Here is a 22,727-nt window from a genome sequence, read left to right as displayed (position 1 = left end):
AATGTTGGCATGAACATATGGAATGAAGTTGACTTTCAATGAACAGCCAAGAGGCCCATCAGGATGGCAGGCGAGAGCCCCCTTTAACTACACTCCACCTTTCCTCTAGAAAAAAAGAATTCATGTCACTCCAACAGTGAGGATTTATTTTTTAATGTTTGCTTCATTAAAATTAATTGTACAGCTGGGCTGTATTTGTTGTCCATAACAATTTACACTATGTGGCTTCCTTGTTTAGTTAAAACAACAGGCAGTAATAAAATAAGGGCAGGTGAATGCGTTACTATGGTTCCTGTTTATAGCGCAGAATAACAGACACAGAAAGAGCACAGAGACAGGAAGGTCACACTCCTGGCCAAGGAAATTTGTATCTTTCAATTCAGATTTTGGCGTTAGTGGAATTGTTCTTTCTGATCATCCTTTGCTGGATATGCAAGCTAAATTATGCATTCTTTGCTTTCCTTTTCCTACATGTTATGTGTCTAAACCCAGAAAGAAGAGCATTCCAAAGGCATGGGATGCAGCAGATACAACCTCGTTCAAACTTCCTTAGAAATGAAAAATTGGTCTGACTCATGGTTTTGACTGCTGCCTGTGATGCAGAGAGAAGAAAAGCACCAAGTGCTCTTACAGTTGCTAATTTATCATTATGGTAGTCTGCATCTGCTTTTGGTCAGATATTAAGTAAAATAACATTTTTACAGCAACAGATTTATTTCCTCATGAAGTGAAAGTTCACTGCACAACTACAGTTTGCTAGACAAATTGTTCCCCTCCCCGGCTGCCTTGTCCCACCCTTGTCCCAGGATGGGCCAGGAGCACACACCTGCCTCCAGAGACACTGGGGACAATCCCTTCACAATCCCTCCACCCTGACAGGTTGTTATTACACAAGGAGTACTGCAGGTGCTAGAAAAGATCAGCAATAAGAAGATGCTTTACTGGTAAATATAAAAATGAAGGGCCTTGTTTCCTCTGTCTGTCCAAAACAGCCAACATGGTAGCAAGTGTGCATTTCTTCAACATATTTAATCTTTTGCAGTACACATTTAGACTACGCTGCCGCAGCAGGCAGAAACCAAGCCATGGATTTACCATTTTTTCCCCTTCTATTCACACAGAATGTTACTGATTTCATCCAAGTCATTCACACTGGAAGGCATCACTCAAGCCAAATGAAGGAAGCAAGAGAAACCTTTTTTGAGATATCATGCAGAAATGCAAAGTATTTGACTGTTGGTATAAGTTACTTGTATTATATAATATAAATATAACTATGTTAATAAAATATAATATAAAAAAAGTCTCTCTTCAATTTTAGCGTACAATTTCTACCAATAAACTTTGGTCTGAGGAAAGTAACACAGTAAAGAAATTCCATTCTTTCTCAGTTCTGCTTAAACATTCTGATAGCCAAGGATACACAAAAATTCCCTTTGTTATAAATAGTATTTAATTTTTGTTTTCCCCAGACTGGAGATATTGCATATCCTTTCTGCCCTTTCATCCAGTTATTGATCCCCCTTATCAGCACTACCTCAGTCATATTGGATGGAGTCAAAGAGACTTGCAATAAGGAAAACGGTTATCTAAATGAGGACAAGGAAGAAAAGTTTCTCATTTTCCTTCTTACTTTACTTCATTCTCTTTCTTACGAAGGAACAGTTCAAAAAAGCCCTTCGCCGTGAAAAATTTCAGAGACACTTCAGCGAGGAGACAAAATGGTCTGCTGCAGCACTTGTAGAGAGCAAGCAATTACATGGCATTATCATCTGCCAGAACAGACAACACAGATCCAGGTGGACTTCCCGAACTCTAACTGGTTCAGCAATACAGACCACGTCAAAATGTTGATAAAAAAAGGCCCAGATATATTTTGTTGTTAATAATCTTGAAGGCTACAGGCAAAACTGAAATAATTAGCAAAAGAAATTTGACTGCTCTGCATGCATCTTTCAAGCATATATTGGCTAAACTTACAGTGTCCCTGTCACCTCTAAGTCATTCCATGACGTATAGAATATTTCATGTCCCTCTGTCCCTTTATTTAAGTGAATTTATGGAGTATCCATGCATGCATATGAATGTAATTTTTTTTAAAAAAATATATGTAGAATCACACTGAAATCAGCTGCTAAAGAATATGGGCAGTTTGATTTTCTTCCCAAGCTGCCTAAGAGTCATACCATGAATCAAATCTGTTTCCCAGAACAGCTTAGACAGCTTCTCTTGATTTAATAAGATGGAGACCAGTCCAGAAATAAGCTAAAATTCCCACTGTCTCTGTAGACACACAGAAGCTAGCTGGTGCTAGGGAATGTCCCTTCAATTAGTTCAAAGGCTGTTGGTGAGCTGTGCCTGGCAAAGCATAAACAACACACTGCAAATGCGTGGTATATATGCATTTTAGCAGGTGAACATGTAGTAGAGATTGTAAGTCTTCCATTCTTTGTCAGTTCCAGAATGTGAAGTACTGGTGTAAGTGATGGAAGGATGCAATAAAAACTTTTCCTATTTCCTGAAATGTCTATATCATGGCCATGAGCAATTGGCCAACACCAAAGAAGAGTACTAATTAAAATTAAAATTGAAAGATGGTGAAAGGGAAGTCTTGGCAGAGACTGTAGCAAGGAATATTCCAATTGGATACAAGGGAAAAAAATCCTCACCATGAGGGTGAAAAGCTTAATGGGAAATGGCCCTAAGCAAATGGGTATAACTTTATCTTGGCCATGTTAGGGTTGGGATCACTGGTTCAAATGTCCTTCAGAGGTCCTTTGCAACCTGAGTTAATCTGTTGTTATACAACAGGATATCTGTGTGGCCTGACGACAACCTTAAGTACGTACTTTTTTGAAGGTCTCTATCTGACATAGCCACCTGACATAGAAGGAAAATCTGAGGAAAGACAACATGTTTAGCCAGGTAAGTTTTAGTACGAAACTAAAAACTTGTCAAACATTTTGGAGGAATGACTTCATCTGAGCTGTAAAATCTCTCCATTTCCTCTTCTGTTACCAATCTATAAAGAAAAATCTTTTGCCAAAACTTGGTCTTTATTAACAAAGGAAGAAAGGTATATAAAAAGTAAAATAAAATTGATTCTGTAACAAGAAAAAACAGGGGTTATGCAACAGTGCACTTTGGCAAAGTTAACTCCGTATTTGATGCTGAAGGCATAGAAAGATAAAAGGGACCTTAAGAGCTGAGACTTTGTTGTATAACTGAGCAAAATTACTTTCAAAGTATTAACAGCAAGCAGAAATCTTAGATGACTTGCAATGACTTGTAATAAAACTAGTTCTTGAAAGAGAGCAAAGGCCAAGCTGAGTTGAATTAGAGCCTACCACCATTTCTCTAGTGGTTCAGAAAATGCCTTCCCTGCAGATTAATTTCTGCAATTGGAAGAATTCTTTTGAACATGACCATTGAAAGGGTTGTCTGCCTGAATACAGAAACAGAAACAGCTGGTCAGACTCTGGAAATTAAGGTCTTCGGGTTAGAGAGGAATCTTACAGTTGCCCTAAGATGCATCTAGCACAAATCCTACAGCTGATAAAAGACTGGCATAATCATATCTGAGCCAATTTTCCTAGCCCTTGGCAGTACGGTGGGCAAATCAGATCGGAGATGATGTTTCAGGTCCAAATGAGATTTAACTAAAAAGCTGCAACATCATCCCTCTAAAGTCATCATTAATTCTGAGACTAATAATGAATACCATTCCTGCTCTCTCTTTCCACAGTGATAATTTTGGTCAAAACATACCTCTGGAACTGCAGTCAGACCTATTTCAGCAAACGCTGCCTCTAACTGCAACACACATAAGTAACTCCGCATCCGAGGCTGACTCAGACCTTACTCATCCTCACTAGGGAGACAAGTAACTGATTTTGTGTGATTTCTGCTTTAGTTCAGAATATTAAATAAGATTGGACATGTTTTGAAGGGGTAGAAAAACACGGGCTGCATAATTAAACTCTGTGAAAGTTTAACAAATTCCATTTGTATTCTGTTGCTGTATCCACTCTTTTGCCCTTCTCAGTACTTACTCCAGTTAAGTTTGTCCTGAGAGTAGAGATTTGCTTCCAAAGAAGAAACAAATAATGTAGAGGAAACCATAAACAAACTTATCTGTTCGAGACTCATCCATCATTTTTAAGAAGATGTAAAGTTAGCTTTCTGAAACTCTGATTAATTTATAACTGCAGCTGGTTAGGCTGAACGCTGTTTGGGGCAGGGGTCATATCTTTTCACTCTCTGGGAAGCATCTGACACACGCTTACTGTTATACAAATGAAAATAACAAACCATCACAGTGGTAACCAACGTGATATTCCCAGACGCTTCTTAAACAGGTGATTAGGGTATATCAGGGAGGGAACTGATTTAAACCAAAACCAAAACCCTCAAGACGCTGCCTTTTGCAATTGATTTTCTTGTGACCATAGTGTCTTTTCCTTGCACGCACCAACTAGCACTATGACTGGTAGGACCACTGGAGCTTGAGTGTGGCAGGGTACTACTACCCAAACCCATTTATGCTAACTGAAAAGAGACTGCAGTGTGTGTTTTGTGGGTTACTCACGGCTCAGCTTCAATGCTCTGGTCAGCAGCTATGTAGTTGGCAGGGATGTAGCCCTGGAGCTTGCGGCCAGGACAGACTGACCCCGTTGGCAGGAGGAGCCTAGCGTACCACCAGCCCTCGTGGGATGCATTCAGCACTTCAAGCTTATCCCCAGCTCGGAAGCTCAAGTCCTCCTCAGTGCGAGCCTTGTAGTCAAAGAGTGCCACAAATTTGCAAATATTCACCAGATGCTGCTCAGGCAGTGGAGGTAAAGGTTTCTCTTTTATCTTCTTCTCTCTGTCTTTCTGTCCTGGCTGGAAGTCATACCTTACCGCAGCAGGGTTGGCAAAGACTTGTCCGACTTTCTCATCCTGCTCACCGTCTCTCCCCGAGAATAAGCACTTGACAAAGGGCTCCAAAAAGGCACAGTGCTTCTGACAAAAGTTTCCCATCCTGTTTCCTTGTGCCTTCCTCTGCTTCTGCTTTTCTTTAGGTTTTCCCTTAGACAAATTTTTGCATCATCAACATTTTAGCTTTTTGCAGGATTTCTTCTCCCCCTCCTCCTTTGGCACAAAATGAAACAACTCCCAGCACAGCTCCTCTCCAAGCCCCACTGAGAGCTCGTTACAGGCAACTCCTGGAGTCAAACCTGAGTATCCAAGTGCAGGAGAACACGTGGAGGGAATTTCTCACTTCCTCTTCGGAACAGGAAAGCAACACAACAGCTGGGCTGGGCTGGGCTGCGTTCCGGGAACAACAGGGGAGTGTGGAGCCTCTTCTCCCACAGCAAAATGATGAAGTCAAAACACCGAAGCAGGGGAGGCTTCTCATCTCTTATAGCTTGGGATGGGTGTTTTCTTATCTCAGATGGGGTCCTGTCATGTGATGAGCAGTGAACATCTGTAAAGTTTGTCTTGGTAATGATTAACCAAGCTGACGTGCCAGTTTCCTTAGCAGTCTCCAACGTGGACAGCTTGAATATTTCTTTTTGTTTCCTGGTTTGCGCAGGTTTCAGTTCACGGTGGGAAGCCTTTGCTCACCTGAGGCCAGCAGACGCCCTCACCTGGAGCACACCTGCAGCTTCTGCTCTCCCTCACACCCGGGTGCTTTCCCCTGCTGAGTGCCCGCCCTTCAAACCAGTCCTTCTTACAAGGAAAAATAATAAAAAAATATATATGTGTGGCTCACAGTTACACAGTAATAGATTTTAATGCATTCCTTATTCTGCATTTTAAGGAAACAAAGGCACTAGCTAAAAAATTGCTATAAGTGGTCGGATAATTATACTAATCACATATAAAAATAACAGCTGTCTTCCAGTCACCAAGTAAGCTAATGAAATTAAGTTGACCAGTATATTCCCATTTCTAAAGCATCTATAACTGGCATACAGACCAAGCACGGGTGTCTGGACACTGCTGTGGCAAAGCAGCCTGGAGCGGTGCGTGCCACATCCCAGCAGTGCAGCCCGAGCTTTATAACATCTGGAAACCACCACAGCCTGGGGGACACGTAATGCCTGGAGCAGTAGCAGGAAGCACAGGGGATAGATAATCTGTCTGCCCCATGAGGTGGCATTTCAGTAAGAGGCAAACTCTTACAGATAAGATACCAAACAAAACCCACACAGAGATCTATAGCTTCCCAGTGATCAAGAAAACTGGCTCCTGTATTTATTATATTTATTATCTTGTTTTGTCAGGAATAACTGCTGTTTTCCTAAGCCAGTCACACATGTGTCTCAGCTCCATTTAGAGTTGCTGGGTTCTGTTGCTTTACTTTACTAGAACCCAACTAAATAACTTAGAAAACAACGCCGCTTGTTTTCATCATGTCTTTCAGTCAATCCTCTGAATAAGGAGACCAGGCACAGGCAGAAGCCTACTGATGGAATAGGGACTGTGGGATGACAGAAAGAAGTCTCCAATGAAAGGTGATCACTATCAGGCGCATCTCCATTGAAGAGGGATGAGGAACTGCTTACTCACTCCTCTTCTGCAATGCTCCAAAAGAAACTGCATAATGGAGAAAGTACCATACACATTAAGCAATCATTAAATCTCACAATCTGTAGTGAACCTTTGGGGTCTGATAAAAAAAATAGCACACTGATTTTGCAGATTATGAAAATCATATTTAGTTTCTGAAGCACCGCTGGAGATGATTTTTCCCCACAGCAATTATCAATCCCTACCCAGATCAATAAGAACACAAATATCCAAAAGATATTTACTTTTCTTCGGTCTGGTGGACAATATCCAAAGTTGAGAAAGGCCTGTGTTGAAAAAGAAACTATCTTCATTAGCCTTGTTTAAAAAATTATCTACATTTACTGAAACCAGAGAATATTAGAAAAGAAGTATTAAATAATATGGGTTTTTTTCAGTTTGTATATTTAATTATCTTTTCCTGTAATGTTTCATGGATCTGTCAACTTGGGCATTAATCTGGCAAAGATTTTCATACGCATTTGCTGCACAATACAGTTTAATCAAGAAAATGGAGCCACTTACGTCGTACAGAGCCAATCTCATGCCCAGCTCTTTTCAGGATCAAGACCCATCTTTACACTCAGGTACCAATATATATATACACATTAGAAATCACATTGCTTTCACTGACACCGCTCAGATAAATATTTATAACTGTAGCTAGAATGGGGCTTAAGCCTACAAACATCTGTGTGTATGAATATCCTACATCAAATAAACCCAGGCATTAAATTCATTGTCTCTCCCAATATTTGCCCCTGCTTGGCTTTACAGGATGAGAAAGACTTTTGCTGGAAGGGATCAATAACTGTAAATCAGATTACTTTCCTCTCAACCAACTCTTCAGGATCAATTCTATTTATGAGACAAGTAGAGTTTAACAAACAGCCATGAGATTCTTTAGTCTGATTCAAAACTCTCCTCAAAAAGAGAGAGGAGTGGGGCTGCTGAGAACTCCCAAGGCCATGTGGGGCAGGACCATGGCCGTAGCTGTGGTGGCCACAGCAAGTGTTTTATTCCCATCCTGGTGACTTTATCGAGGATTCTCTGCATTCCTGAAAATAAAGCAGTACTTTTATGTTTTAGAGACTATATAATTTTATCACAGGCAAGAAAAAAAATGAACATGTAATAAAAATGTTCTTGCCGGTTTTACAGAAAAAAATAAAATCTGATAAATCCCATAATCCTAATTTTCATGCTCACAGTTTGGAACAAATGAGGATAATCATGTATATTCAGGGGCTTTTCAATATAAACTATTGTCTGAGTCCTCTGCACTGCTGTTACATATAATTCAACAGGATAATATTTGCAGCACCTATTTCTGGGCCTAATTTACTTCTTTTGCCTCGCATCCCACTGCGGTTTCTTTTTGCAAAAGGAGGCCAAACAGATCTGTATTGCTCACTGGCCTTCTGTAACTTTACTTAATTTGTTTTGGAGGCTGAGAGTCAAACCAGAAATTGTCCAAATAAATAAGCTACTGGATGTAAAGTGACTGTGAAAGACTTAATCAGATATATTGATTAATTTTATTAGCAAAAATTCTTTGAAAAGGACACAAGAGCCTCACCTTATTCTTACAGCCAGCAATATATCTAGCAAGAAAGATGAATTTATTATGACCAGAATGGCACATTTACAGTATAGATACTGAAATTTAGTATTCTGGTCACTATATTATTTTTAAAAGTCATTAATACTGAAAGTAGTTTCTTGAAATATGCAACACCTTAAAACAAAGATGGATCATTTACCATCTGTGTCTGACAGGATCATATACACATAGTTTTCAAAAAAAGAAACAAATCTATTCAATCAAGTAGTACTTTCCCCTTCAAACTATGTAATTCCCCATTGTTTTTAAAGTAGATTTCCTTGTTCCTTAAAGAAAAATGTCCCTATTGATGCTATAAGTTTGAGGATGACAAATATCTGAAGTTACTTTTTTGTATTCAAATGTTGCTTACGAAGTCCTATATAAGTAAGACTCTTGCAAGGAGCCTTACTCCTGCTTAAAGGATTAATTTGCAGTCCTCTAAATCCATTAAATCAAATTCTAATTAACTTAAAGTCAATATTCTTTAGGCCTTGCTTATTCTACAAAACAATCATGTTTAAACATGGTGGTGAAACATATTTCTTTTAGTCGCCTGAATGGACAGAAAAATAATGTGTTAATATGATATGTTTTAGTAAGCCTAGTGCAAACCTAATCTGCAACACTGATATTAATTGAAGTGCTCTTGGAATGAGGTACTGCTCTGCATGAATTAAGGTATCAGACCGAGTCGTATTAAATAAGTACAGATAAGATTTGAATCCATAATATTTCAAAAATCTTGTTTTGATAGAATTTTTATTTGCATTCCATGCTTTCGAAAACGATTTTGTTTGAGTTTTCATTACAGATATTTCCTATTTTTATTGATTTGTATGTGCTCTGTACAGTACTATTGGTATAATTACATAAAACCTTAGAGTTTTGGAAAAAATGAACCCTCCTGCACCTCATAAATATGCAGCACCATATTTCAGAGAACAGAGAGTGAACATCACTGAGCATCAGGCTTTGGTACTGATGATACATGATGTTTGAAACAATTCCCCAATTCCCCTATGCCATGCAGAGAAGAATTACAGTCAGAACAGTACTCTGCTGGGGAAAAAAGAATATTCCAAGGCAATATCCACTCAGAGTTTTGTTAAGAAATATGAGTCAGTTCAAACTGGAAATTGAAGAAGAGAATGTTTTTTTCTTAATAATAAGATGAGATCACAACAGAAACAAACATTTTCCTCTGCAATTGTTTCGTATTTTGTAAGCAGGAAAAAACTCCATGTGGGAAAATGAGAAATTAAGAGACAAAATACAAGAATCGTAATTAAATAATGTATGAAACTGCTGCCTGTAGCATCACTTTCTATATTATATAATCTTTTTTAAGTCAGTAGTTATACTGCTGCATTAATATATGCTAATTTAAATATTTGATGTAATATACCTTGCTTAGAAAAACATCTTAATGCATTATGATAAAGCAAGTCAAATGTTCCAGCAAAGTATTCAAATAATATGATCTGTAAAGAAAGTAGAAGAAAAACAAATGCCTACTGCTCTAAATCTGTGCTTGGGAAATAATTTAAATTATTAAACATTTTAAAGTTGCATTGTTTCTTTAAAGTACCAAATTGAAATGAAGCACAGTGATTTTTTTATTACAGCTGTCTTTCCAGCTATATTTCTTTCCATTTGCACATGGAAAGAATGGAACACATTACCACCACTTTGTAGCTTTTTCATAATCCTTTTAATCAGCACTTCCATTTTGTTTCTGTAATTTGCAAATTGCCATTCTTTTCAATGAAAACAAATTATGTGTGTAATTTTACTCTTGACAAAATTGTTTACTCTTATTGATTAATCACATTCCTGGTTTTGTATATTACCTTGAACCATAAATCCATAAAGACATAGAGTTATATTTGATTCGGCATTCTCCAACCTTAAATCTTTTGCTTTTGTAATGAGAAAATCTCTGGCTATTTATTTTCATAAGGCTGATCCAGTAATCCATCTCTACTCTGGAAAGCATTAAAAGTACATTTTCAAGTGCTTCAGTGATGAGGGTTGCTTATTTGTTAACTGAATTGGGGCCTAAAACCGGCTACGTCTGACAACAAATGAACACAGAGGAATAAAGCTCTGTCAAGGGGTGACAGAATAGAGACTTTCTCTATTTGTTCAAACAATCAGATCTTGCTCTGCTTAAATTTAATGTGAGTTTTGCCATTATCTGCAATGGGACCAGGCCTCATCCATTATTATTCATTTTATCGTACATTATTCTAAATGATATACAGCACACAGTCTTAAAATTGTAAGTTAATTTGCTTTCTATAAAACAGCCTTTCTCAATAAAACCACGCTGTGGCTCTCTAAGGCATGAAAAATACTTCTAATTGCATCTGTCTCTGGGTGGGAAAAAATATTGTAAGTGGATGACAAAGAATTATCAGCTAACATGACTGCCATTCTTTTAAGAAAATGTATTCCAAAACTGGCCCTATTATAGACAGTTTTTAAATTTAGAAAGTGTATATATTTATGAAGATTTTATGATGGGTCAAGATAATTTCTCACATAACTCTATCAAAGTGTGCATGCTCTGACATGGATGACTTATGAGCATGATTCACTGTCTTTATCTTCAGAAGTTGGAATTGCATCAAGAGAAGCAGAGAAGTCCAAACAGGGATGGGTGGAAAAGAATAGTGTATCAAAGTACTGTACTCATTGTGTCGATGGTGAACAAAAGTGGGGGGTTTTTTCCCCAAAATAAAATCAGCACTCTCTCCTGACCTATGCATGTGGGAAAGGCAGCATGTTACAAGGAGCTGAAACTTAATAATTAACATACCTTTTTAGTTACTTTAAATTACTAAAATATTACATGTAAAAACAGTAGAAAAACACTAGCTATTAAGTTTAGAATAGAATAGAAATAGAATAGAAATAGAATGGAATGGAATGGAATATAGAATAGAATAGAATAGAATAGAATAGAATAGAATAGAATAGAATAGAATAGAATAGAATAGAATAGAATAGAATAGAATAGTTTGCTTGGAAGGGACCTACAGTGATCATCTAGTCCAACTGCCTGATCACTTCAGGGCTGCACAAAAGTTAAAGCATGTTATTAAGGGCATTGTCCAAATGCCTCTTGAACAACGACAGACTTGGGGCATCAACCACCTCTGTAGGAAGCCCGTTGCAGTGTTTGACCACCCTCTCGGTAGAGAAATGCTTCCTCATGTCCAGTCTAAGTCTCTCCTGGCACAACTTTGACCATTCCCACATGTCCTATCACTGGATACTAGGGAGGAGAGATCAGCACATCCCTCTCCACTCCATTTAATTTTTATTCTTCCTGCTAGATACATTACTGTAAATTGTGCACACGCTAGGATTTTATGCAGCTAAAACCTCTCTGTAGGAAAAGGTCTATAATCACTTCTTGTGATTATATGAACCCTGTGCGCTGTCTGTCCTTCTTCTACACTAGGTCTCCCTCTCTCCTTGTATATTTTCTACATAGTTTTCTATATCCTGTTTTCTTTTTGCTGTCTCTGTCTTTCATTGGTATGCAGTGAGATGCCGCACAAAGAACATTACCCAACACGCAAGACATGGTCTCTATAAATGTAAGGAAAGGCGATAGGAAGTAAGTATCTTCAGTGGTACTCCATTTCGGTGAGCACTTGTGATACAGACTTCTGTTATTGTAGACAAAATAATTTACTCCTCTGAAAAAAAAATTCCCAAATTCGTATTCCTTTGTCTCTGTTTCCACAGCTTTATATTTATCAGAATTCCTCCTCTCCCTGAGAACAGCATGAGGGACACAATAACATAGGTGAATGCAAACATGTTGTTTTCCTAAAAATAGAAGAGGTGGCTCTGACCTTCTTCACAGACTTATATAGAAACACAGTACAGATCTTTAAAAAGTTACATCAGAGTGATGGAATCTTCTTGAGGCTTAGTATACAGTTTTAGAGTATATTCTCCTAGATCACTTCCTTCTTATCAAAATCTAGCACACTTTTTTTATCCTTTCATCAGGTCATTACTAGACACCCTCTAGAGGCAGAAGCAGAGCAGTAAATATCAAATGCAATTTATATTCAAAAGAAGTTCTTACATTTGAGATTTATAACATTACTGTTAACATTTTATTATTGCAGCTCCAAGTAACATCACTCTCAGTATCCACTATAATGAGCAATGAACACATACAGAAGAAAATATTTCTTAAATAGAAGATCAATCACGCCTTAAGAAAGATAACTTACTGTAAAAAGAAGGAAAAAAAATTGATCTCTCTACTCATCATAGTGATAGGATAGAATCTTGAAAACCCTAAATCGTTATGATGGTAGTGAATAAGGTAACTTGTATGTTACTTTGAAAGCACAGATTGCTGTGTTACATTACTGTGGCTTCATTATTTCTGTACTCAGCCCTAATAAGGCCAAAACTGGAGCAATGTGCCCAGATTTTGATCCTGTATTCTGGGGAAAAAAAAGATATGGACCAATCTGATAATGAATGATGAATGAATATCATCCAGTTTGAGAATGAAAGCTAAGCAGGCTCAAAACCCCTCAGCCTTTAAGGAAGGACCTTAAAGAACTAGACAAAAAGAGTGTGGGAAAACATGTAGTAACAGCCTTCAAATAGATAGAAGGCTGGTGTGCACTGATGTGGTTCTCACATCTGCTAGGAACAGGACAAGATGTAAGAAAAAAGGATGCATTAGAGCAACAGAGACTTTGTTTTGACATGGGGGGGGGGAGGGGCAGAGAAGTATTCTGTGTGTAAGAACTGTGTGTAAGAAGGTGACTGTCTTTAGGTTTTTTCCAGTTCTGTTATCTTCAAGTCTGTAGTTTTATAGTTGTGACATTTCCCACTGGCTGTTCGATAGCTCTGTTCTCTGGTGCAGACTGGGTATTTAAATACATCAGATTTGTCTTTTATGCAATCATTAGCAAGTGCCAGGCTTGAAATGCAGGCCTGTTTCCTACTTGAACAACTCAGAAATCCTCAGAATGTCTGGATTAGACATATTCCAATTTTAGTCATGAAGAAAACGAAGCCATAAGTGATTAAGTTATCTGCACATGAGTACACCATGAATGAATGGGAAATAAGGACGGAGAACTTAGGAGTCCTACTCTGGATTTTATGCTTAAAATTGTAAAAATAAAATGGTATGTCCAAAAAAAACCCAGAAGAAATAAGACACTGTCCCATAGATCACAGAAACTGCACAGGTCTACTTTGAAAGTATAGCTTCCCAAAAAGTCTGTATTTCCAGTACAATTTCTTTTTGACTAAATGTAGCATCCATCCAGCTCAAAAAGAAAAATCTTTCCAAGTACCTTTAGACAACTATTCAGAGTTTTAAAATATACACTCACTAAGGCTCCAGCAATCACTCTTGGCTATTAATCACTCTGACAAAATCATTGATTTTCATTTCCTTCTTTCATGTTGCGTGGGAACAGCCTGAGTTAGGTTACAAGATCTGAGAGAGGTGATAAGGACAATAAGCAAGCTTTTGAGAGATTCTGAGCACTTGGAGGATTACTTTCTGTTTAACCTTTTAATGAACTCCTGAGTTTAGTTTTGGAAATCTTGTCTCTTTAGCAGCATGTGTCTCCTGTCCACATAGCCAATACAGTACTGAGGTGCTGGATGTAATCAGATGTCCCACTCCCAGCAGCATGCTATAAATTCTATGTGCGTGATTCTACTGAAAAAGTTAATGTGCCTATATTTTGTGCTGTATAAAAAGGCTACTAAACAACCCAATAAACAGTCAAACTTCTGAAATCTCTAGAAGTTAATCAAATCTTAAATCCTGATCAATAGTCAAGTATGTTCACCAGGCTTCTTTACCTAGTAACAAGGCAACCTGTGGGTCACAGAGGGATGCTTTCAAAATTAGGTAGTATTTTGCTAAACTTTTAAAGGTCTACTAAAGACACAGTAAGTGCTAGTGATTGTTTTTCAAAGCAAACATATTTTTGACAGCTTTCATTCTCTCACAGAGAACCAGGATATCCTTGAAATGGATTTGTGTTGTTAGATCTATGTCTGCTAAAGCATCAGTCTGTAATCAGAGGCCTGCTTCTGTACATTAGCTTATTCCTCTAATGGTTCCAAAACAAAAGTGTTTCCTTCTAAGTGTCCTAATCTTAAAAACACAGAACCAAATCCTGCAATCCTGTTTAACTGTAAACATGTGGAGAACACGCAAAATGCCAGAAACGTGTGTTATACCTGTGTGACTACCACTAACTACTACTAAGGTTTTCTTTCAAGCCGTGATTGCGGGGTCAGAGATGAAGCTAGCTTTATGCTCCCTAGGCCCTTTCACTTAAATAGATACAAGCATCCCTATGGTGAAACAACCACATTGTATTTGAATCTTATTATTGATCCACATGCAAGAGAGGAAGCAGAAGGGTAGTGGTGCGTTGTCAGGAGCTGCCTGCAGGGTGGGAGCTGTGTGGTGGCTTTTCAGGAGTTGTTAAGGGTGTTTGTGTGCTGTGGCAGCACCAAAAGGGCTAATACGTGGATCTACCTGAGATGGGAGTGACGTTAGGGCAGCATTTGTCTGGGGGCTACCCTGGACTGTGGGGAGGATGAGGGGAGCTCTCAGGAGACAGGTATGCTGAGCTCCCTGAGCTGGGCCAGTGGCGTGAGCCTGAGATGTGGGCTCTATCCTCCTGTCAGTCGGGGATGGAGGTAAAAGTTCTCAGATGAGGAGCCTGTGCTGTGAAAAGCAGGGATTTATCCTAGCGGGGAGAGTGGGCATCATGCTGCAGTGGGGATGGAGGTACGCTGTCAGTGTCGGGGGGTGGCGTGGCTGTGAGGCATTCCTCTACCTGTGCATTTAACAACTTCATGGGTTTAAAAGCTAAGTCAAGTGCAAACCTGAGGTTCTAGCTCTTACCAGTGTGCTGAAATAAAATATAAAAAGAAACCAAACACTTTTTGGTTTGACTTATTCTACTCCAAAAGTATTTTCATTTGTTTTTTAAAGCAAACAAGGAAAAATCTAGGCTGTTCTGAGCTTACTTTTGTGTAAGAAAGTGTTACTTGTCCAAAATGAAAATGCTTCATGTTTGTTCAAATTCTTCATTTATGCTCACATATCACTAATGCATATTTTTCATAGTAATATAAGGGGCCCTTTCCCTTTTTTAAATTCTTACAACCTCTGCCTAAATAGGCAAATGGCATTGCAACACCAATGGCAAAAAACGCAACCAACAAAGTCAACTTACACAGCCTTAGGAAAATAAAACCAAAGTTTGAGGAAAGTAGAATAGATTAAGGTGAAAATGATTCAAAGTTAACTTGCAGGGATGCTCCGTTGCATTGTAATGCTGCCCTCTTAAGGACAAAGACAGTGAGGAGTTGGAGTACTTGTTTTGCTCAGAGGCCTACAATTCCTGTGTGACAGCTAAGACTTATTTGATGTATTTTGACATGGTTCTTATGCCTTTATGTATGTTACCAGACTCCATTACATTCTTTTCACACTTTGGGGCATGCTAGTACACACTTGCGCTCTGAAACTACATGGTGGTACGAGCCTCTTCTGCATGAAAAGCAGGCATGAGGCACGATGAAAAACAAAATGCCCCTCTGCATGTTTATAACAGGCTTTGACACATCAAATCTTGCACTTCACACATGTTTCTTGCAGGTCGCTAAACACGAGGGCACCGAGTGCGGGCAGCCCCCCACTGCCCTGTCCTGTCTGCTCCATGGGGTCTCTGTACCCATGGGCTGCATCCACTGCCCTGTCCTGCCCCCTCCATGGGGTCTGTGCGCCCATGGGCAGCACCCACTGGAAATTTCTCCTGCTAAGACAGGATTTAAGATTATTCTCAATGGATTATTACCATGTATTTACAATATAAAAACAATTACTGTGACACATAAATTAACCATGGGGAAACTGAGAATATTATCAGTTAGTATCTGATAGCCCAAAAGGTCAGTCTCAGTTATGTGGACATCTCTGAGCAGCTCATGGTACCATCACACTTCAAAGACAGAGCTGAAAAAGTAATCTGAGGTAGTTCAGTTGTTAAGGGGGATTTCGATTGAAAGCAGCTCTTTTCTGAGAAAGGCCCTAGAGGGGGATGTCAGTATGTTTAAAGGATTCATCTGGAAGGAAGAACCTGAGAGACAAAGCAACACTTTTAAAACAAATGGAAAAGAAATAAATTTTGGGGGTGGAGTGCTGAAAGTAAGCTGCCGAGACTTTCCTGTTATCAGATTTGTGCTGTGAATACTGAATATGAAGGTGATATTCTCTTATTTATCTTCTTTGTTCCCAGAACTGAAAACCAATTCTCTTCATCAATATCTTCTGTATTTCTTGTTGTCATAGTTCTCATTTAATCTTCAGCTTCAAGAACCTGAAATTTAACTTGCTGAATCTCTCCATTTGTGACTATTTTTCCTCACACAAAGTGGTTTAAGATTAAATATGATTAATACTTTTGTGTTGTATATTCTCAGATAGCTTGTCATTACTGCCAATATAAGTGTGCAGCACTCACAAAATCTGGATGTTCAAGATTACATTCAGTTGACAGTGAATACAGCGACCAGGGGGTTGGATTAGATGATCTTTAAAGGTCCCTTCCACCACAAACATACTAGGATGCTATCAATGAATATATGATTTTCACTATCTGTCTCGACGTTGCAATACTGCAGTGTATTAAGTTGGTTTTGTGGTGAGTTTTCGTATAAAATGGCATAGCAAGCAAAGTTATAAATTTAAAATGCCATAATCTAAACAAAATTCTGGAAGCTGCATGAGTCCTTATGGGGAAAAAAAGTCATTCTGAAATAAGACAGCTGTACCGATATAATCTGCAAGGCAGACATACTTTAAGTTAATGTGAGGATAGTGTGAAACAGCGGCTGTGGGTGAACTCTTGGACCTACTGAAGTCAATCAAAATTATGGTCATTGACTTCAGTGGGGCAGGAATTTGTTCTGTTTCCTAAACGCAGCAGCTTTAGGAAGAGAAAATGTCTTGTGCTCAGGTCCCAGGCTGCTGCCTCATCGTTATAGTTGGGACCCCTGTTGTGTGCGAGACCCTGGATGAGCCTCTTTCTGTATGCTCGGGTTTGACACTTGTTAATTTGGAAAATATATACATACATGTATATATGGATATTTATATATTTATTTAATATATTTCTAAAGCATATGTATGCATTAGTATGTGTATCTAAATTATGGTGTGTATATAATGTATGGTGAATGGAGCACCGCTCGTATGAGGGAAGGCTGAGAGACCTGGGTCTGTTTAGCCGGGAGAAGACTGAGAGGGGACCTCATCACGGTTTATAAATATCTATAGGGTGGGTGTCAAGAGGATGGGGCCAGACTCTTCTCAGTGGTGCCCGGTGACAGGACGAGGGGCAACGGGCACAAGCTGGACCACAGGAAATTCCACGTCAACGTGAGGAGGAACTTCTTTCCTTTGAGGGTGGCAGAGCACTGGCACAGGCTGCCCAGAGAGGTGGTGGAGTCTCCATCTCTGGAGACATTCCAAACCCGCCTGGACGCGTTCCTGTGCAACCTGCTCTGGGTGACCCTGCTCTGGCAGGGGGGTTGGACTGGATGATCTCCAGAGGTCCCTTCCAACCTTTACTATTCTGGGATTCTGTGAAGAAGGCGGCGGCGGGGCGGGGGGTGGGCGGGGCGAGGGCGGGGCGGCTCCCGCCGCCCCGCCCCGCCCCGCCCACCCCCCGCCCCGCCAGAGGCCCCTCCCGTTCCCCCGCCTTCCTCCTCCGCCCGCCTCCCCCCGGCGGCGGTTCGGCCATGCAGCCGGACTTCTCCCTGGCCGATTGCGACGTGATGGGTTTCGACCTGGACCACACGCTCTGCCGGTACCAGCTCCCGCAGAGCGCTCGGGTGAGTGCGGACCGAGGGGGGGGGGCGGGGGGAGGGAGGCGGGATGCGGGGCTATGGGACCCCGGCTATGGGGACAGCCAGCACCCAGCCTGCCGGCAGGGATATAGCTAGGGAAACCAAAAAAGAGAAGGGAGACGCTCTCATGGCTCGCCCGCCGCCTCCTCAGCAGGCCTCTGGCCGAGCGAAGGGGACAGCCATGTCTTCTCGCTTGAAAATGGTGCTTCTTCAGGGCTTTCCCATGTGTAGCGGCGCTGAGGGGAAAAGAGGTAGAGCCTCCCTTCCTCCCTCCCCCCGCCAGATCCGGAGATGCTGCAGACACGAGTCGGAAGCCCGCGAGCGCTTTCGACAGGCGACCTTCGCAAACTTTCTGGCGCTTAAAATAAAACGCGGAGCTTAGGGGCGCTCGGCATCTCTGGCTTAGCCCTGTTTGTCCCTTAGGCGGAGGAGCCGCTGTCATGTGCTGTGCCTTCCCGCCATTGGGCGCTTCTTCCGTCTTTCCCCCCCCCCCCGACCGGCACATTTTAAATTCCCTGATAACCTTTCGTTGACTCGTCCTTCTTTGTTGACGTCAGGGCTTTGCCACTTTGCGTCGTGGATGCTCATGGTGCCCCCCTCTCCCCTTGTATTTGCCTCCGTGCACCTACATTTTGGACTGCGTGGGGCTCCTACGCTAATTGCAAGATACTTCAGAATTTGGTAGAGAAGCAAATGTTTATGAAGTGTCCCATTCATAAATAGGTATGATTCGGAGCATCCTGTGTGGAAAAATTGCTTCCTTTTGCTGTGAGTGACTTTCTGTAAAGAGGCAACTTTCTTACAAAAGAGGGTTCAACAGGAGCAAGTTACAAAGTGTACGTGCTCTTAAGTTCCTGCTAGAAACTGTACAACTCTAGCCTCACCTTCCGTGTTCTTTCTGTTCCGCCACACGCATTACATCTTGCGTGGGCACGTTCTTCCTGATAAGAATTTTCTCCAATGAAGGCAGATGTTAGGCAATTGTTAACTATAAGAGTTTAAAAAGAAAAAAAAACCCAAACAAAAAAAAACAAACGAAAAAACCCAATGAACAAAATAGAGAAAAAAACAAAACCACTTACTAACCTTAGTTCACTCTTCTCACAGCACACGGAGACAGACTGACATGTGCCCACTGCATGCCTCCCTATCTATTGGAAATCAGAAGTACTAAAAAATGCTGACAGGCACAGCTGAAGATGCACTTAGTTCTTACTCTTCAGTTTTGGCCTTCATAATAGTCTTTCTCAGATATTATTCGTATTTATTCCAAGAGCAGCTTCTGTAGTTAAGGAAAAAAGGCCAGGGAACAGCTTTAATGAAAGAATCATGAGTAAAATGGAGCAATTACTATTTTTGTATGGCCTTTAACGACCTGGTAGCATCTGCATAGATCTTCTTGTACAACTTGACCAGCACATTACATTAATAAATCATGGACTGATATATCAGGCTTTAACAACGTTCTTCCTGAACTTACAAATAGTAGCCGTTTACTTAGTAGTTGCCTGTTTCCTTCAAAATATGCTCCATTGGATACTTTTAAAATGTCCTCTAAGGGTTGTTGTTTATTGCTTCAGAAGCCGCTTGTTGAGTCTTGGTAACCATGACGCCTTAAAATCAAAAAGAGATTGGGGAGGGAAGAGTAGTTACTGGTCTTAGGTACTCACCATCTTGGTTTCCCAACAGTCTTAAAGCATGGGGGCACTAAGGTAGAATTCTGTAAACTTGGTTATGCTGGACACATTGCACTAGAACTGTTGTGTGAGCATCTTGAGCTGTTTTCTAGCCATGACAAAAATACCCTCAGACACTGATTCCCAGTAGTGGGGACAGTGGGGTAAGGGCCCTAGGTCCCTGGTTTGATATTTCCTAGGATGTACTAACACTTCCATCTTGCCACTTTCCAGGGAAGCAATATCTTTGGTCTCACTTAATCAATATAATTAATGCATTTATTTTTTCATTTGTAGTTAATATATGATAGTTTTGCCCACTATCTGGTAACGGAGAAGGGTTATGATGAAGACCTACTGACGCTAGCTCCAGACAGCTTAGACTTCTGGTGAGTACCTTGGAAATAACGTAAACTTTCTTCATAACTTCCTTTATGTTCTAACTTACAAAGCTTGGAAAACAGCTTCTCTTATTAGGCAGTTGTTATGATTGTCGGGCCTGATGGATAAATCCAAAATTACAGTTTTAAATACCTGTTCAAACAAGTATTTGTCATGAGATGCTTCTAATGTGGTATTTTGAAGAGAACTGAGCATCCAAGCTTGCTTTGTCTGTGCTTCTAGATGTCTAGATGCAAGCCTTTTATTCTGGCTTACTCTCTTGGTTTATATGTCTCCTTTGTCTTCTACGGTTCAACTGCTAAATCCAGTAACCATCAGAATTTGGTAATTTTTATCTTGACAGAAGTGGTTTTGTTTGTGTAAGGCAGAATAATCCCAACAGCCTTCTGAGGAACCGAGGAAAGTTGACGTGCCAGGAGGTAGCCCATGGCTGGCATGTCAGGCACAAAGCTGTGATGCCAAAGGCTGAAATGCAAGTTGCTGCTCTGAGCTCAGTTGTCTCTGAGCAGGAGCTTGAACATGAATCTCTGATCTTCTAACTTTAATAGGTTATTATCTAGGCCAGGGGGGTGGGGGCTTGAAAGCTGGGTAATTACTACATTTTTTTAGCAGAAACACAGGTTTGGGGGTTTTTGGTTTTTGTTTTTTTTTTTTTTTAATTAATGCATGCATCAACCAGGTGATCAGGCCCAGTCAGCACGGGTTCATGAAAGGCAGGTCCTGCTTGACAAGCCTGATCTCCTTCTGTGGCAAAGTGACCCACTTGGTGGATGAGGGAAATGCTGTGGATGTAGTCTACCTGGACTTTAGTAAAGCCTTTGACACCATTTCCCACAGCATTCTGCTGGAGAAACTGGCTGCCTATGGCTTGGACGGGAGTACTCTTTGCTGGGTAAAACACTGGCTGGAGGGCCAGGCCCAGGGAGTGGTGGTGAATGGAGTTAAATCCAGTTGGCAGCCAGTCATGAGTGGTGTTCCCTAGGGCTTGGTGTTGGGGCCTGTTCTGCTTAATATCTTTATTGATGATCTGGATGAGGGGACTGAGTGCACCCTCAGTAAGTTTGCACACAACACCGAGTTGGGTGGGGTGTTTTGATCTGCCTGAGGGTAGGGAGGCTTTACAGAGGGATCTGGACAGGCTGGATCGATGGGCTGAGGCCAGTGGTATGAGGTTCAACAAGGCCAGGTGCCGGGTCCTGCACTTGGGTCACAACAACCCCATGCAGCGCTACAGGATTGCGGCAGAGTGGCTGGAGAGCTGCCTGGCATGAAAGGACCTGGGGGTGTTGATTGACAGCTGGCTGACATGAGCCGGCAGTGTGCCCAGGTGGCCAACAGCATCCTGGCCTGTATTGGGAACAGTGTGGTGAGTAGGACTAGGGAAGTGATCGTCCCCCTGTGCTCAGCACTGGTGAGGCCCCACCTTGAGTGTCCAGTTTTGGGGCCCTCTCTACAGGAAAGACATTGAGGTGCTGGAGCAGGTCCAGAGAAGGGCAACGAAGCTGTTGAAGGGTCTGGAGAACAAGCCTTATGAGGAGCGGCTGAGGGAGCTGGGCTGGTTTAGCCTGGAGAAAAAGAGGCTGAGGGGAGACCTTATCACTCTCTACAACTACCTGAAAGGAGGTTTTAGCGAGGTGGGGTCAGTCTCTTCTCCCAAGTAACAAGTGATAGGACAAGAGAAAATGGCCTCAAGTTGCACCAGGGGAGATCTAGATTGGATATTAGGAAAACTTCTTCACCAAAAGGGTTATCAAGCATTGGAACAGGCTGCCCAGGGAAGTGGTGGGAACATCATCCTTGGAGGTATTTAAAAGAGGGGTACACGTGGTGCTTAGCAACATGGTTTAGTGATGGTTTTTGTCAGTGTTAAGTTGATAGTTGGACTAGATGATCTGAAAGGTCCTTTCCAACCTGGACAATTCTATGATTATTGTGGGAACAGTTTTGATCAGTTGTTTTCACAATTTGGTATTTGACTGGACAGTTTCCAACCAGATTGATTTTGACTTTCATGTGACAAGCAGCGTATCTGTATTTCTCATCATTTGAGGCCTAGGACAGATGAAATCCTTTATTAAGATCTAGATATCTCAGCCTCAGTCCCTTATTGGAGCTGGGGATTCGTTAATGTGGACCTGCAAGCCCGCAGTGCTGGTAGCCAGTGTGTCAGTGCTGCTCACCCAGGTGTCATTCATGAAAAGCTGGGGTCTGCTTGCTGCCTCCGTGGTGTATCTTCTTTCCTTTGGGTACCTTATAACAGAGGATGACGGTGGCATTACTTTTTCGGTCTTGTTTATTCATTGTTATCCTAGCCATTGAACCATTATTATCTTAGCCATGATTTTTTCAAACAACTTAAGTGAATGTAGATCGAATTATCTGTAAGGCACAGATTTACTAGGAGAGTTAGGAACTCTTGTTGGATGTCTGTCCCACGCTGTCAACTCTGCACCTTGTTAGTGCTGCCTAGCATGGCAATGCGGCTGCTTCACGTGTTACTTGGATATTCAGTTGCCTCATTTAGAGTGATGTTTTATCCCTCTCTCCCG

At 40.9% G+C, this 22,727-nt stretch overlaps 2 protein-coding genes across 2 annotated transcripts in view; one reads left to right on the top strand and one right to left on the bottom strand.

Annotated features, from left to right (window-relative positions):
- FRK (fyn related Src family tyrosine kinase) overlaps window positions 1–5,096 on the bottom strand; it is a 53,076-nt gene extending 47,980 nt beyond the window's left edge. Inside the window, exon 1 of the mRNA XM_074580912.1 lies at window positions 4,589–5,096. Coding sequence (XP_074437013.1) covers window positions 4,589–5,019 — 431 coding nt within the window. The 5' untranslated portion in view covers window positions 5,020–5,096. The remainder of the gene's footprint in view (window positions 1–4,588) is intronic.
- Window positions 5,097–17,953: 12,857 nt separating this feature from the next.
- NT5DC1 (5'-nucleotidase domain containing 1) overlaps window positions 17,954–22,727 on the top strand; it is a 154,432-nt gene continuing 149,658 nt past the window's right edge. The window contains exons 1-2 of the mRNA XM_074580911.1: window positions 17,954–18,085; window positions 20,074–20,165. Coding sequence (XP_074437012.1) covers window positions 17,993–18,085; window positions 20,074–20,165 — 185 coding nt within the window. The 5' untranslated portion in view covers window positions 17,954–17,992. The remainder of the gene's footprint in view (window positions 18,086–20,073; window positions 20,166–22,727) is intronic.

This window comes from Larus michahellis, chromosome 3 (genome assembly GCF_964199755.1).
Source record: "Larus michahellis chromosome 3, bLarMic1.1, whole genome shotgun sequence".
NCBI lineage: Eukaryota > Metazoa > Chordata > Aves > Charadriiformes > Laridae > Larus > Larus michahellis.
The sequence above is the reverse complement of the archived record's forward strand: the minus strand, read 5'-3'. Positions and strand labels throughout refer to the sequence as shown.